The sequence below is a fragment of the Podarcis muralis genome, chromosome 1, assembly GCF_964188315.1.
Source record: "Podarcis muralis chromosome 1, rPodMur119.hap1.1, whole genome shotgun sequence".
Classification (NCBI taxonomy): domain Eukaryota; kingdom Metazoa; phylum Chordata; class Lepidosauria; order Squamata; family Lacertidae; genus Podarcis; species Podarcis muralis.
The window spans coordinates 38729698-38747876 of NC_135655.1; the positions used below are offsets into that span (position 1 = coordinate 38729698).

General features: G+C 42.4%; 1 protein-coding gene across 3 annotated transcripts in view; it reads right to left on the minus strand.

Moving 5' to 3' along the window:
- DPH6 (diphthamine biosynthesis 6) overlaps positions 1-18179 on the minus strand; it is a 232469-nt gene that overhangs the window by 45745 nt on the left and 168545 nt on the right. For 2 of the 3 annotated variants that reach the window (XM_028721664.2, XM_028721651.2), the window contains one exon: positions 5312-5717. The exons of the other annotated variant lie outside the window; for it this stretch is intronic. In XM_028721664.2, the coding sequence (XP_028577497.2) occupies positions 5312-5717 (406 nt within the window). The remainder of the gene's footprint in view (positions 1-5311; positions 5718-18179) is intronic. 3 annotated transcript variants of the gene reach the window in all.

The following is an 18179-nucleotide window of genomic DNA, read 5'->3' on the forward strand; positions in this document are numbered from 1 at the left end:
GTGAGGAGCCTCACTGCAGCATTCTGCACCCGCTGGAGTTTCTGGGACAGCTTCAAGGGCAGCCCCGCGTAGAGCAAATTACAGTAGTCAAGCCTGGAGGTGACCACCGCATGGATCACTGTGGCCAGGTCAGGGCGGGAAAGGTAAGGGACCAACTGCTTGAACTTGAACCAACTACTAGAACTCAGAGCCATCCATTAAAACTGAATGGAGATTCAGTACAGACAAATCGCTTTTCCACACACCACAGCTGGCAACAGTACATTTTTGGCCCCCACGTGTGTCAGCGGAGCACACATAAGCCCGTCCTGCCCTGCCATCTTCTGGGCCCAAAAGAACCTATGCGTCAGTGGTGGCGCATCAATTGGACATGCGCAAAATGGGCCACACAGTTCAACTATGGAATTTGCTCCCTCAAGACATAGTGATAGCCACAATTTTGGATTGCTTCCAAAGCGGATTTGACAAATTGATGAAGGGTAAGGGTATCATGGCTACCAGCCAAGATCGCTGTGTTCTACTTCCACTTCCAGCAGTGTGCCAGATTTAACTACTGAGTCCCACTAGTTGAAGCCTGTGCGATGACTTTGACTAGCGCAATGTGGCTTTAGCTCCCTCCCCTCCCCCTCCCCCTTGGAATTGGCTTGTGGGGAGGGGTTGGGAGAACCCCCAGAGCAGCTCACGGGGGAGGAGAGTGTTGGGATGCAGCCAAGGAATCGAGGGCAATTGGCAGGCCCTCAGCTGGCCTTAGCCCACTGGCCAGTGTGCCGGGCGATCTCCAATCTTTGGATCAGTGTGAAACTGCGACCCTAGCTTGAGAAGTCTTCAGAAGCTGGGCACGCACACTCAGCAGAGTAAATGACGCTGCGCAACAGAAGTGGCAGGGAGAGGCTGTGTTGAGCATATTTATTCAGCATACATCAGGACAAAAGGAAAAACATGTCTTCTCCCCTTCATGTCCAAAGCAAGCAGCATAAGCAAAAGCTATACACAAACGGTAGTTCCCAGCAAGCTGTGCTGGAGTGTAAACAGACATGTGACACACAACAGTCTCATGCCTGTACCTTAAGGTGGAATGGAATATCCCAACAGAGAGGAGTGATTTATTCTGCCTGGCAAACTGTAGTGCTTTCACTTATGCAATGACTGCTGTAGCACTACAGTGGTGCCCCGCAAGACGAACGCCTCGCAAGACGGAAAACCCGCTAGACGAAAGGGTTTTCCGTTTTGGAGGCGCTTCACAAAACGAATTTCCCTATGGGCTTCCTTCGCAAGACGAAAGCCCATAGGGAAATCTCCGGGACAGCGGGGAAGCACAGCGGGGAAGCGCAGCGCGTCTTCCCCACTGTCCTCGGACCTCCTCCGAAGGCTGGCGGCGGGGAGGAGAGACCTCCTCCCGCCGCCAGCCTTTGTTTCTCCGCTATCCCGGATGGCTTTTGAAGGCAGGCGGGGGGGGGGAGCAAAGACTTGGACCTCTTCTGAAGGCCGGCGGGGGGCGAAAGTCTTTGCTCCCCCCTGCCTGCCTTCCCGGGAGAGTGGAGAAACGCAGCGTGTTTCTCCGCTGTCCCAGACGGCTTTTGAAGGCAGGCGGGGGGGAGCATAGACTTTCGCCCCCCGCCCGCCTTCAGAAGAGGTCCTGGACCTCTTCTGAAGGCTGGCGGGGGGCAAAAGTCTTTGTCCCCCCTGCCTGCCTTCCCGGGGGCTTTTAAATCGCCCCGGGACAGCGGAGAAGTCCCCCGGTGTCCCGGGGCTTTTTAAAATGCTGGCGGGCGGCAGCGGAGGCTTCGCTCCCGCCAGCATTTTAAGATCGCCCCGGGACAGCGGAGAAGTCCCCCGCTGTCCCGGGGCTTTTTAAAATGCTGGCAGGCGGCAGCGGAGGCTTCGCTCCTGCCAGCATTTTAAGATCGCCCCGGACAGCGGAGAAGTCCCCCGCTGTCCCGGGGTTTTTTAAAATGCTGGGGGTGGGAAGAAAAGCCCTTGTCCCCCCCCCCCCCAGCCTTCAGAAGAGGTCGGGGGACAGACTGTCCCTGGACCTGGTCTGAAGTCGGTTTCCATAGGAACACATTAATTGATTTTCAATGCATTCCTATGGGAAACCGTGCTTCGCAAGACGAAAAACTCGCAAGAAGAAAAAACTTGCGGAACGAATTAATTTCGTCTTGCGAGGCACCACTGTATGTTGAATTCTCCCAGCATACTTCTGAATGCCAGCCGCGGGAGGGAAGAGTGCTACTGCTGTGATAACAAGCTGTGGGATTAGATGGGCCTTTGGCCTAACCCAGCAAGATTCTTATGCTCTTATGTCATTACTGAGGGCCTTCTCCGTAATAGCACCCAGGCTGTGGAACTCCTAGATGCAGCTGACATACCTTTGCACCCGTGTGTTTGCTGAACATTAATGTCTGAGTCATTGGTTTATTATTGTGTTGGTTTTCTTTCCGTCATACGCATTGTATTTGAACTTTTTAACGTACCCCTCTCTGGGACTGCTGCCGTACAGGAGAGCAAATAATAAATGTTTAAATAAACAAAATTTAGCTGCCCCAGATAGAACAAATTTACAGGATCAAGTTTACCTATTCATACCCTTAGAACTACTGCAAACTAATCTTTCTTCCTTGTATACTTACATTTTTAAAAAGAAAAACCTATTGTCAAATGTAAGAAAAAAACTATATAGCTTATTATCAGAACCATTATACATCTCTTGAAACATTTGGGATTTGCAAGAGAAAAGATGATAACACAATTTGCAAGCTAGATGCATGTTCTATCAGCTCTTAAACAAAGCACTGCACAATAAATAATATTCTGTCAGGCTATATGTTCATTCCTTGCTTCGTGCATTAGCTGTGCTTATTCTATGCCACACTTTTATCGCTTTCTATTTTTATATTTTAAATCTATTAAGCAATGTCAACTTGAATTTCCTTTGAATAGTGCTGCAGGTTAGGTTTAAAAAAATAGGACAGTACAATCTTTGAGGGCTAACATTTATGTCAGCTAATTAATATGGATCAGTTGAGTTTTGCAAATATCTTTTTAAAAATGTTTGCGCATATGTGAGTCACCAATGGAAGCCTGATCTCTACTCACAAAGACAATGACAAAACTCTGTTAGCTTTTGTAAGAATAAAATGAGATCTGCAGCTATTTTGCAGCCCTGGCATATAGGTGTAAGAGGATTCTTTCTACAACAACAGATCCAAGTGGTGGATCCATGCTGGACCACTTGGTGGGTTTCTCAAACCTGCTATCACACATTCAAGCAGGGGAATTAATGAAAAGAATTTTCCAGTGTCCAGCTAATGTCTTATGAATGATAGCATTATGAAGATCATGGTTATTCTGCCCAAAATACTTGTTCCTACATGCTCATCCTCTCTCTCCACAAGAAAGAACACACCATTTTTTTTATGTCATGGGATAAGAAACTCTCCATTATATTCTGAGCTACTACCAATCTTAAAGGATTATGTCTGTGGAAGCAAATTCTTCACACAGAACTTGTCTCCTTTCTCTAACACAATTTCTACTCATTAGCTCACTATGCATGATGATAAGTCTCACCCTTTCATGTGTTTAGTAGTAATTTTCTCTAACTGCCACTAAAGTTTATTACAAGCAGTGATCCTGATCCAGTTAACTGTTGCATACACATACATGAAGTATTGTATGGACATTAGACTTTATTGTGGTTTGCTGATCTTATCTTCTGGTAGCCCTTCTGCTACCTTTATCCTCTGAAACCAAAGATTGGGGCGGACTACAATGACATGGCAACTGTTCTTTCTTGACACATGTCTGATAACTATACAAATAATAATAATAATAATAATAATAATAATAATAATAATAATAATAATAATAATAATAATTTATACCCCGCCCATCTGGCTGGGATTCCCCAGCCACTCTGGGCGGCTCCCAACAAAATCTTAAAATACAATAATTCATCAAATATTAAAAGCTTCACTAAACAGGGCTGCCTTTAGATGTCTTCTAAAAGTTAGATAGATAGTTATTTATTTCTTTGACATCTGATGGGAGAGTGTTCCACAGGGCGGGCACCACTACCGAGAAGGCCCTCTGCCTGGTTTCCTGCAACCTCACTTCTTGCAGTGAGGGACCCGCCAGAAGGCCCTCGGCGTTGGACCTCAGTGTCTGGATAGAACGATGGTGGTGGAGATACTCCTTCGGGTATAATAGGCCGAGGCTGTTTAGGGTACAGTCTTAGGGTGGAATCATCACTGAAGTCCTTGGGCAGCTTCTTCCAATTTAATGAGCAAGATTTCTGTACTACCATCAAAAGTCTAAAACCACAAAATGGGTCCGATTTCTTTCTTTTCTACATATTGTATTTTAGCCAAAATCCAAAATAAATCTGTGATTAAATAACCAAGCATTTGAAACACTCTAAATAAACGCTTCCAAAAGCCCACTTTAAATGTGATATTTGGCTTAGCCTGTTTCTGGAGCTAAGCCATTATGCCCTGGCACAAATGATGACCTGATCTGATGGATCTTTCACTTTTCAATATTCCATGAGAAAAGGTCAGAAGTATGAGCAAGCCACAGGCAACAAGATTTATGGTGAATAAACGTCTGGTGTCAGATTTGTCCAATTTTTGTCCAGATTTGTCCAATCTGATTTTTATGTGGGTACTGGCCCGTTATTGGTTCCCCACCTGAGATATATTGAAGGAAACTATCTTCATCAGATGGGCTGTAGATTCTTGATGACACACTGGAGTGGTTTTAGGCACAATATTATTGCATCAGAAATGGCAATACTCAGAAACCAGCAGTTCAATTTACCAGATTACTCTGTTACTGACATGAAGGTTTCCATACTTGAACAACAGAACTTCAACAGAAGACTTCAGCATCAAACAACCAATGAAGAAATTTAATACTATGCATTTCTTGTCATGCTACAAGCTACAGGTAATTTTTTACACAGTCATCTCTGATGAACTGAGTAAAATACTACCAATCTCCTGCTGTAAAATGTTGCTAGGCCTATAGACTATGCATTTAAGTTCTAGCTCAGTTATTATATTATTGTACTTTTTCATCTAATTGCCATTCAGTACACATACAGATTTCTCTCTGTACATCTGACAAAACGGGCTTTAGCCCATGAAAGCTTTGGTTAAATTGGCCAGAGAAACTAAATTGATTAGGTCTTTAAGATGCCACAAACTTGTTTGTTATTTTTGTTGCAACAGGCAAACAGGGCTACCACTCTGGAAATCGGTATTTTTTTGAGACGACTACAAATATGTATGTAGACAAGTCAGAAACTTACCTGCTTCTAGTGCCTCCATATCAATGATATTCTTTCGGTAGAAAGTTCTAAAACCCAAAGGAGTTGTGTCACCATCTCCTGACAGCTTCTCTACTGCTTGCTTAAACATTTCCACCACGTCATGCAGGACACTGTCTAAGCTGATTGTAGATGTTGATGGTGAAGTCAGGATTAAGGACACGGAAATAGCTGCACTACAAGATGGACAGGACTGCACAGCTTCACATTCAATTTGGAAGTTCTCAAGTGACCTCAGTAGCACAACCTTCTGCCTTTGCTGTTGCTCATCTACTGCTGCAATGACATGCCATTCAATAGAGGCAGCTCTGGGAAGGGAAGGTACCACTATCACAGCCAGTTCTCCATATGCGGCAGGCACATCGTTATTCATGTCTTCATCTTCTGCCTAGAAATTAAAAGAGACCTGTCAGGGAACTGCCATCAGAACAGGGGCGGGAAACAGAGGGGCGGTTGTGTTACAGGGAGCCTCTGAAAATCTTGCGAAGCAGTTCCTTGTCCAGTGATGAGGAAAACCCCACCTCCAGTGGGGAAGAAGTGAAAGGACCAGAGGATGCTTGTGGGAGCCTCAGCACCACTTCTGGCAAAGCCTGCCAGGAGGGAAGCACGCCCTCTCCGCCGCCCACCCTGCGCAGAAGTCTAAAGCGCATAGAGGTAAGGAAAAGGCTGGGTGTAACGAGGCTTTTATGCTGGAGGAGGTCCAGGAAACAGGCACTCCTGGATTCTGCTAGCGATTGAGTCAGACATGAACTTTGGGGTTCTACACTGCAAATAGTTTGCACCTAAATAAAACCTGTAAAAGACAGGTCGGAGTCCTGCCTGATTACTCGTGAGCAGCCACCCTTGCCATCTGACAAGACTACTCTGAGTATTTAAAAGCTCTAGATTTTTTTTTTATTTTTTAAATGCTCCCCCCGCCCCCACAGAGAAAGTGCTTGGCAACTTGCCCAGTCCCAAGATGTCTGAGCTCCATCCCCAGACAGAGCAGGCTCCAAGGCTGATGAATCCTCTGCCAACATGCCTGGAGAACTCACTGCAACCTTGAGTAATAATGATGGACTGTGTGCTGGTCCCTGATTTGAGAGTACAGGAACAAACTCATTCACATAATGCCCATAACTCATCCAACCTGCTGGCCGCATGTTGAGATGCGCTGCAGGAAGCCACAGGGGCTATGGCGGGGGGGGGGTGAGTGTTGGGTTGCTGGGGATCTAAGTTTCTTGTAAGCCAAAGGAGCAGGAAGGCCTTGCAGCCTCTGTTGCCACAGTGATGAGAGGCTGCCCTGTCTGTTAGGGGTAGATGGAATTTATTTACACATATATCTTGTTCTCCTTCAATTTTTAAAAAAACTTTTATATTCCTACCTTTTACTTTCTTTTGCATTTCTTGAGAGAAACTACATGCTAAGCAATGTTAATATTAAAAACTGAGGCTTCCTTTTGCCTGTCCATGTATTGGAAGCAACTTTTTGATATACCAATTTGCTTACATTGCAGTTCAGAATAGTAAATACGGCCCATTGTCTGACCCCTGAATGGAAAAATAATTACAAGTTAAAACAGTAATTTTACCTGGGGTCGATAAGGCCATAACACTCACTCTGCTTTCAATTCACATGCTCAATTTTCATCCACTCACTCTTGACTTCGAGAGGAAGGAATAATGACAGGTTGCAGACACTTTATTTCAAAATTCACTCACAAAGTTATTGACAAGCATTTTTCCTCCACAGCAAAGTCTCTGCTGCTTGACCCTCATGAGCTGTTTACATGAAAAATGCACTTACATCTAGATTAACGATAGTGAAGTCTAATTCCACACCAAAACTTGTAGCAATTTCTTTAGCATGTCTGTGTTTGATATGGGAACAAAAATAGGGATAATTTGCCTCAAATTGCAGTCACTTCAGTCATAATAAAATCTCGCTGAGTAGTAGTACTGTTTGCTTTCAGTAGTTTCATTAGGTAAGCTGGGGCTGTTATTAAGGTACCAACACATAAATGTTATATTAGCACTTAACAGTAGCACAGAATTCTCCCTCCAGGAGATGAATTCTAACCTTGTCAATATAATTCTGCTTCCAGTACTGCAGAACAGTTTGAAAAGATGAATACTGGAGCTTTATGGTAGAGAAAAAAAGTCATGCTCATTCAGGCTTAAAGGCCACTTGGTTGGCCCAAGGTGCTGAGGTACTGTTTAGAAAATAAGTCTTAAAAAGCTGTCTCGGGTCAAGTCAAGCATTGAGACAAAACTTTCCGACTTTCTTGTACTTGTCTTAGGTTGTTAAATCAATTACTTTGTATTTCTGCTTGCCTTCAACTGCCATTTAGAATATGGAAAGAAATACACAGGAATTAGGCCAAGGCAAAAGTACAATTTCAAACTCAAACAAATGATCATCATTGCAAGTGAAAGACCGTGCACCATGCACCCACATATTCATGTAAGCGCACATTTTACGGAGGCCTCAACCTTTAAAGTATGGATTTGTGTGATGGAGCTTCCAGGAATTTAATTCGCCCCCACCAGTGCTGCAGAAACTCTTAGTCAAATGGCCTCCAACTTGTTTTTAAAAACAGAGAGGCTAGTTTTGCAGAACAGAGAAATGTTTGAGAAACCGTTTCCAATTATAGCCTGTTAGATTATTTTATTACTGAGTATCTCGGTCTCTCTCAACACAGAAATTATCCAAGCCATGCCTTAGAATTATGTAACTCAAGAAACACTGCAAGTGCTACCAATGTTGGTGGCATGAGTACCAAGCCTGACAGATGTACATAATGATGCTCTTGAAAGGGCAGGGATGGGTGCTCATGTTCTCATGATATTGCTTGTGCGTTTTGCAGAATTTGAATCCTGCCCCTTTTCCTTCAATGCAAATGTATTGACAATGAATACATTGTTCAGAGATTGCAATTGTGATGTGCATGGGTGCAGTGACCACACCCACCTCCTGCCATTCTCACCCTGGTCCAGTGGTCTCTGGTCTTAAAAAGGCAAGTAGAGCTAAGGCTGAGAAAATGATAGCTGACTGGGCCTGATTGGATTCCAATGGCCAAAAATGCTCTCAAGTACACCTGCATTAAGGTTGCATCACTGATCAGGAATGCCTTTTACCAGCTTCACCTGTTGAGAAGGTTACAACCCTTTCTTAGGGAGAGATGCCAGAGCTCAGTGGTAGAGCACAATAGAAGTTTCTACCCCAGCATATCAACTTAAACCATCTCAAGGAGGGCTGTGAAGGACTCCCTCTCAAGACCTTAACTGCTGCCAGTCAGAGTAGACTGAGCTATATGGATTCATGTTCCGATTGGGACCAAAACATGAATTATCATCCCCTGGCATGTAGGAGATTATGTATTGCATTCTTGACTACATGAAACACTATTCAGATGCCATGTCTGATGTACAATGTGGTTGGCTGATCTCATTACTTTCTCTAGTTTTCTAGAGGTTCCCTCACTGCGAGAAGTGAGGTTACAGGGAACCAGGCATAGGGCCTTCTCAGTAGTAGCACCTGCTCTGTGGAACGCCTTCCCAGCAGATGTCAAGGCAATAAACAACTATTTTACTTTTAAAAGACAACTGAAGGCAGCCCTGTTTAGGGAAGTTTTTAATGTCTGATGCTCTATTGTTTTTAATATTCGGTTGGATGCTGCCCAAAATGGCCGGGTAATAATAATAATAATAATAATAATAATAATAATAATAATAATAATTTTCATTTGCCTGCTTGGCACAATCCAAGCTGCTTCCTTAGGCCTCAACGCATAAAGCTTCTTCCTTAACTAGCTCATATGTATCTTTTTTCTTCTATTTAAGTTTTCACAATACAATTGAAAGAACAAGCTAATCTGCAAGAAATACAGAAAAGAAACTCATTCAGAATTGCTACAACCTGCCAGGAGCAGTCACGATAATAATACCGAAAAAGGGCCGCGGCTATACACCTGATATCCAGTATATGAGCTTGGGCTGCTTCTTTAAAAGATCACAGGTAGTGTTAATCGAAAGAACCTTTCCCTGGAGGTCTGTGAAAACCTCAGTTGTGCAGTATCTTCACAGGTGTTTTAAAACATTTCTGGTTCTGCAAGCATTAGACTAAAGGGCGATATATGAATAGACTTCAGTAAACTGGGAAGAGGCATGATATAATTTAGATTAAAAAGTATATAGTTCAACATTATTTTAAGACTCCACTGCATTGCAGGGGGTTGGACTGGACGACTCTTGGGTTCCTTCCAGCTCTTAAGATTCTATGATTCTGAGACTCGGAATGAGTCTGAATTTGAGATGTGCAAGCAAGTGGTTTCATATGGCCTATAAAATTCCGGTTCTTAATCAACACCTGGAGAGGAAGAGTGGGACCACACCCACCATCACTGCTGCTGACCTCCATGGGTTCATCCAAAGATCTGGACAGAATTTACATGTACAAGCTGTATATGCACAAACTCTTTTAAACCTTTGGATCACTGCCTGGTAGCCAGGAGCAAGACAAAAGAAATCCTGCCTTATCTACAGTTGGCAACTGCACGAACAGTGCTCTGGCAGATTTATAAACAACCCTACAAAATTAGATTCAGGTTGGTATTAAGTAAGCAATTGCTTTGTTTTTTTTAATACAGTGGTACCTTGGGTTAAGAGCTTAATTCGTTCTGGAGCTTCGTTCTTAACCTGAAACTGTTCTTAACCTGAGGTCCCACTTTAGCTAATGGGGCCTCCTGCCACCGCCGCTGCGTGATTTCTGTTCTTATCCTGAAGCAAAGTTCTTAACCTGAGGTACTACTTCTGGGTTAGTGGAGTCTGTAACCTGAAGCGTCTGTAATCCGAGGTACCACTGTACCCGCTTGGAACTCATGACCATCCTGTCATTAATGACCATCGTTTTACATGAAGATCCTAAAAATTACCCGAGAGGTAACTGGGACACTGTTTTGCTTCATCTTATTAGAACTTGCCTGTTCTACCACTGTAACTTCTTGTACCACTATCAGCACTTCCACCAACTGATCCCTTAGTACCTATTTTCCAAATTGTAACTGAGTGCAATTGATCTCTGCAAGCTGGGGACTTCGTCCCACAGCTGCTGCTCACAATCAATAAAACTCTGCTCTCAATAAAACACTGTGCCATTCGCCTGTGTCCTTTCCTTGAATAAGCTACAACGTATTTGTATTAATTTACGGATTATGAATGTTTCTGTTTTGGAAACCAGCAACAGAGCCAAGAACCTAGCGCTGATACGAATCACCCAGCCTCCCCCAGATTACAGGTTTATGCTATATTTTTCAACTGCTTAGTCTTTCTGTAGACTCGAGTTCAAGTAACAGCAGTGTGAAGAGCAGTGAAATGCTAGCTTGGATTCTTTTCCGTAGCCGCTTCTTTGCTAGGATGACACAATCGGTGCAGGAAGACTGTTCCCATGACAAACCCTGCTTTTAGCCAACCATTATCCCCCGCCTCCTTCTCCTGCTTTCTAGCTATATGGCTCTTCAGTCCTTGTTCCTCTTGTACATAATGGCAGTCTCATCCTTTGAAATTCCACAGCAAATGTTAGATAATATGTTCAATTATTTAAAAGAAAACGTCCAAATTGCACCACCAGCTAAACTCAACCATAGAATTTTACTCACGGATATACAATAGCCTTGTTTCAGCAAACAACCTCAATGTATAACACTTAGCCATGTCATTTTTTTAAAGAGGAAGAATCCTTATGGAAACAAAATCTGGCAGCTTGCAAAAATGAATTCAAGCAGTTTCATGTAATACCTGCTCCTTAAGGACCCAAGGAAATGTTTATCTCTTTGCAATCAGTATTTCTTATTTGAAAATGGGAAACAATAGCATAACTACCTACATAATAAGATAGATTATAGAAAATCTGCTCTCAAATTTATATAACAGACCGAATGAGAAAAACACCTGGCGGCTTCAATCTCATGGATTTTATTTCTAAAACACTAAGCAATTTAAGTGCCCAATCCTACAGCTTCTGCTATTCAGATAGACTGCTGTACACAGAAGAAACCTCTAATCAGGTGATCAATGGAACTAATAAAAACCGAATGCAGTGCTCTGAAAGGTCAGGGCAGGATTGTGAGTTTTAAACTTAGTTGCCTTTTCATTTGGAAAGCGTGACACCTGCTTTCAAAAACAACTGAACTTGGGAACTGTTTTCAAATGGCACAAACGGTTATTCTATATATTGCAGATAATTTGCAGAAATTGTAGGATAATGTACTTTCGGGATGCTTACAAGACAAGCTTGCAGATGTGACTACCAGGCAGATTCATCCACTGGAATAACCGAAACGCTCAAGGGATTTATATGGTCCATTGATATAGCTGTGAATAAGCCAAGTTCTCTTTCTCTTTTCTAAAAGACTTTGACTTTTTCCTCTGCAGTTTTCCTAGTGGAATCTCTACTTTGCAAGTGACAAACCTATTGTTGGTAAGGATACTTTGTTCTGAAGCTTAAACCGGTGCACTCTTGTTATGCAGACACTGAGAGGAAACTTTCAAATGTATAATTTATAGGCTCATTAATCCTGTCACTATCATAATCAAAACTGCCACTGAAGATTTTTTTTTTAAAAAAACTGCAACTCCTTAAGGTAGCATTATCTTTCACTTTCATGATCCCATCATGTTCTTTATAGAACTAGCAATTCAGTATTCATTTTCTTTAATTTAGAATAGACCAAATGACAAAGAATCTCCATTTCCTTGGACAGCAAAAGTAGCAGACAGGTAATCTGTGCAAAAAAAAAAAAAAAAAAAAAGTAAAAAAAAGTAATGGGAGTAATTATTTAACAATCAAATAATTGTAAGCAAATGTAAATTCTGGCCTTTTAGCTGCCAAGAAAGTTTCAGGATGGGTAGTGTAGAAAAAAATGGCAGCCTTATTAAGTTTCCTCAAATTGCTTCCAGTTAACTCTATGAAGCAAGCATTTTTAATAGATGAGCATCTCCTCATATGTACTGAATACTATTGTAAACTTTTTCAATGCACAGACATTGGGGGAAACTCCTGGATTTGCATTGCCACCAAACACGAACAACTTGCTACCAGGAAATTACTGCCGCTATGCAGTGGCCATTTCTGAGTACAGTCAAACCTCGGTTGTCAAATGGCTCCGTTTCTGAACGTTTTGGCTCCTGAACTCTGAAAACCTGGAAGTAAATGTTCCGGTTTTTGAACGTTTTTCGGAAGCCACATGTCTGATGCAGCTTCAACTTTAGTGCAAGAGGCTCTTGCAACCAATCAGAAGCTGCGCCTCGGTTGTTGAAAGTTTCGGAAGCCGAATGGATTACGTTCGACAACCGAGGTTTGACTGTAATAGAGGCTGGGGCCGATGGAAGTTGTAGTCCAAAACACCTGGAGGACACAGGGTGGGGCCTAAAGGTACTGGGCCTAAAGTTCACTTACGTTATGGTAATAATAATAATAAAAAAATTAATAAATTTTATTTACACCCCACCCTCCCTAGCCAAGACTGGGCTCTGGGCGGCTAACACCAGGTATAAAAACAATTGATTAAAATACAACTTAAAAACAAGATTAAAATACAACATTAAAATGCAGCCTCATTTCAGTAGAAACTCATATCAAACACTTTTTGGGATGAAAACGTCAAATCTTCACCAAGGCCAACTATCCAGACTGGTCCTACGTGGGCCAGATAAAAGCCAGGGAAGTCCCCAAATAGGAGTTCCATCACAGAAGGAGAAAGGAAAAAGAAAAGAGGGGAAGGGGATCAAGTTGATTCCAAGCCAAAGGCCAGGCGGAACAACTCTGTCTTACAGGCCCTGTGGAAAGAAATCAGATCCTGCAGGGCCCTGGTCTCATGAGACAGAGAGTTCCGCCAGGTCGGAGCCAGGTCGGAGCTCTGGTTGAGGCTAATCTGACTTCCTTAGGGCCCGGGACCTCTAGGGTGTTGCTATTTATAGAGCTTAAGGTCCTCCATGGTGCATACCGGGAGAGGCGGTCCCCTAGGTACGAGGGTCCATAACTTACGTTATGGTAGTGGTGCCAGGGCTGGTGCAGGATCATCTAGTCCAACCCCGGCAATGCATAAATATGCAACTGGCCCATACAAGGATTACAACTGCAACTTTGGCTTTATTAGCACAAAGCTCTAACCAACAGAGCTAACAGGAAACTTACTCATATAATTAAATGCATACATACATATCGCATACAGAAAAAATTAAAAGTCTGCAAATATATCGGACTAGTAGAAAGAAGACAAATAAATATACTGTTTGCAGAGCACTAAAATGTACATCAAACTGTATGTATTAGCCACTCGCTATCCTTAATCTTTTGAGTTCAGTGCTTGAACTTTGAAATCACAATAAGCAGAAGGCAGCCACCTTACTCATTACGGCCTATAATCTCCCTTGCTGACAGTCTTACATATTGAAATGGTCCTTCGTGCCGCAATCCTTTTAAAGTATTCTCAGTGCTACAGAAATAATTTTGGAAGCAAAATATCTAAACAGTAAGCATAATAAAAATGAAACAGGTTAAAGCTTATTAGCAGCAGGAAGCAAATGTGGTAAAACTCTTGCCAGTTCCCCTACATTTCTTCCCCAGCAGGGACTTTCTGTCAAGCTGTGAGTTAGTTCTAGAGTATAATGCAGGCTGCTGTTAACAGCAATTGCACCTTCCTGCACCACAGCATTGTACTAAGAATTCACTTTGATTTTTGATTTCTCCCTTTGTAATAATAATGTTTAAAATATTTCCTGCAGAGCTAAAATGTAAAGTCAAGTACTGTATGCCAGTGAAACACAAGGATATGAAAATATGAAATTGATAAGAAAATAATTGCCATATTGAAAGGCTATTTTTCTTGCCAAACTATGGGTTCCTAAGACAAGATAAGAATAATGATTAAAGTTAAGGTTCCTTGAAATACCTCTCAAACATACATAATTCAATATATCTGTTACAATGTGGAAGAAGCATAACTATTTAAGGAACAAAGCCATAAATTGATAGCAATATAAAGTAGAAGCAGATCACGTCTGTCGCATGGAATCTGATCACAGACTATCAGTCTCCAAGTTTTATTCTGTGTGGTGTCAAAAATACACTCTTTTGGAGGGAGACTGCTAAACTGAGTTAAGGGGGGTTTTAAGGCCAGAAAAGGTCTAAATAATAAAAAGCAGATGCAAAGGTACGTTCAAATGATAAAAAGAGCCAACTTCACAATATTTAATGGATATATTTCATTGAAATGCTTTATTTCAATCCAGAGTGAATTTTTTTTAGATATCTGTAAAATGTCTTTGAAAGTCTGCTTAGCCTTCAAAGAGTGAAATTCATCCAAAAGTTGAGAGTTGAATGGCTACAATAAAACCTTTACTGCAATCTTAGGCTTCCCATTAGAAACCCAGAACGTAATTACCATATGCTAATACCAGTGCTGAACGAATCACTTCCGCTGCCTTCTTCTGATCATTTGCAGCAGAGACATGCCTTACACCTGCTCCAGGTGCTATGCCATACTTTCCCCCCTTCTTTCTAAGCTTAAAACCAGTGAGAAAAAAAATCCTTGGTCCCTTCCTTTAGTATGGTAAACCAAAACCTTATTAAAAAAAAGGCTATGGGTTTTTCCTACCCCACGGGGAGGGAGATTTGGTTCAGCTTTAGTTAACATGTGACATTTTGTTACTCCAGAAGTTACTCCAGGCAATATAGTGCAGGAATTTAATATTTATTTTTCTTTTCTTTTAGTAGCCCTTAGGATGGCAGAGAAAGAGACAGCGGTTTAGTCCAACATAGTCACAGTATTATGCCTGAGAGTTAACGCTGGCCATTTGAAATAAGAGAAAAGCAATGCCTTTGATTTAGAAGGCCAGTAGGAGAGGGTAATAGTGCATGGGCAGAGCACCTGAGTTGCATTCAGGAAGCAGCAGGTCAGTCCCCAGGATCTTCAAGTAGGGCTGGGAGAGATCCCATCTGAAATCCTTGAATGCCTCTACTATCTGAAGAAGTGTGCATGCACACGAAAGCTCATACCAAGAACTAACTTAGTTGGTCTTTAAGGTGCTACTGGAAGGAATTTTTTTTGTTTCTACTACTCAAGGCAGACAAGACTGAGCTAGATGAACCAGTAGTCTGATTAAGCATAAGGCAGCTTCTCATGCCTGAATTCATGGGGCGGGGGTGGGGAGAGGTCATTGTCACACTCTTGGATATTCAATACAGTGGTACCTCAGGTTAAGTACTTAATTCGTTCTGGAGGTCCGTACTTAACCTGAAACTGTTCTTAACCTGAAGCATCACTTTAACTAATGGGGCCTCGGAGCACAATTTCTGTTCTCATCCTGAAGCAAAGTTCTTAACCTGAAGCACTATTTCTGGGTTAGCGGAGTCTGTAACCTGAAGCGTATGTAACCTGAAGCGTATGTAACCTGAGGTACCACTGTACTTTCTCAAAAACTAACAGATAGTCTATGACAAGTGCAACATTTATTCATATACCATTTTTTCTCTGTATAAGATGGTTTTATTTTTTTACCGAAAAAGAATGTTAAAAAGTTGGGTGCATTGGTGGGAGGGGAGATTGGGTGTAGCCACGAGCAGGAGATTTGTAGCGGTGCTAGGGCGGGTGTTTGTTTGCTGCGGCAAGGGCTGGTGCCGATAGTGTGTTGCTGCGGCAATCGGGAGTGCGATTGGTGGCTGCTTGCATTGAGCAGGCTGACAATAGGTTTATTTGGGTATGCGTGCGAGTGTAAGCATCGGCCCTTTGAGCGATTTTTGACACCCTCCCCCCAAAAAAAGCTTAACAACTCTGGGAAATCTCCCTCAAAGCTCAAAAATTCTGTGCAAACCCCCCCCCCCCAATTTTCTTAATATTGAGTCCCCCAAATAGGGTGCGCCTTATACATGGGAAAAATATGGTAACGAGTATAGCAATAGTCCAAATATGAAGTTGCAGGAGCAGCTTAAACTTTGACAATAGAGGACAGCCCAGTCTTAGTACCACCACCATGGTGGACGTGAGTGGGGAGCCATCTGCTTCATGACACCACTTCCGACTTGTGTGAGCTGTCAGTCTGCCAGCTCAGTTCAGAGAGGTGGAGCAGCAAGAGACAATGGTACAATAAGTCAAAGTTCTGCCCATTAGCTGCAGACAAAATTTCATCACAATAACCAAGTTTGCCATAACTCAACATTTAGTTCCTCTTCTAGTCTCCTGTACTCCCACAAAAGGAGAATTCTGAAATACTGGGCATTACATACAAAAAGAAAAGAAAAGCAAGAAAAGCTGTGAAAGGGCCATCTCCTTCCACATGTTCATAACTCTGACATCTGCTGGATAGATAGTCATAAGGGTACCTAGGGGTGCGACCACAGCAACTCTTCTCAGTCTGGGCACAACCCACCATTAGCGTGCAAAGGAAAATCCCACACCCACTCTCTAATAACAGTGACATGTGGCTGAAGGTGTGGACAATCAGCTACAAATTCGCTCTTAAAAACTTTGGACCAAGCAGCAACTATAAATGGTTGGCCCAGAGGGAAGGTCCTCGGGTAATTAACCGCAACCTCTCACTATCACCAGCTTCCTGCCAGGAAGGAATGTAAGCCCTCAAAAGGAGTGCCAAGAAAGCTTGCCAGGTCCATTGGTTGTGACAAACACCCATGGTAGCAAAGGCTGCCGAAAGAGGTAATAGGCTCAGCAGTTTCCCATGTCAATCTCTAGACACTGGAAGCCAACATTTTAATTGCTCAACTGCAGTTAGTGTAAACTGAGGTGCCATTGACCGATGATTAACCTATTGCAATGCTAAACTCAACATACGTCAGTGCTACGTTACTCGTCTATTAGTACTTAACTGGACAACTTTTTTTTAACAACAACAACAAATACCTGTTAGACTTTATTTATACTGAAAACTAAAGGCTTGTTGTTATAAATAACCAATTATGAGCACTATGCTAATTTTTGCAGGTCAACACTGTAGATCTATACAAAGCAAAATCTGCAGTTCTAGACTTACTTATCAGAGAGAAAGCCCAGCTGAGCTCAATAGGACTTCCATTTGAGTAGATCTGTTATAGGATTGCACTGTAAGGCAGATATATATATTCTCTTATTTTTTTCCAGACACACACACACACACACACACACACACACGTGAGTGGTGAGTGGGGGTTATGAAAACCCCAAATCACAAACAAGAGATCTGACAGAGTGCTATAAGAATGCATTATACAAGCCAAAAGCATTTATTCTGCTTCATGGATGAAGAAGAAAAACACAGAGCAGTTAAAGTGATTATTCACTGCTGAGCTGGCATACATGTTGCTGGGTCAGTGGCTGGCACTGTGTGCTGTGTGAAAGTTTAAAGCAGCATTAAAATAGCAGTAGTTCACATTCAAGTCACTGTAAGTATCCAGGCCTGAATGAGAGCAGAACAAAAAAGACCAGATATACTACTTTTGTATCTCACATTTCCAAAGCCCAATTATTTGGCAGTAAGCTCCTTGGAACTCAATGTGGCTGACTTCCAAATAGAAGCATTTTTAGTCATGGTCCCTGGCATTTCAGAATGGCAGGTAAAATTGACACAGATATAATTCAGGGAAGATTCTGGAGCAGATCATTAAGCAAACAGTCTGTGAGCACCTAGAAAGGAATGCTGTGATCACCAATAGTCAGCATGGATTTCTGAAAAATAAGTCATGTCAGACTAACCTGATCTCGTTTTTTGACAGAATTACAAGCCTGGTAGATGAAGGGAACGCAGTGGATGTAGTCTACCTTGATTTCAGCAAGGCATTTGACAAGGTGCCCCATGATATTCTTGTAAAGAAGCTGGTAAA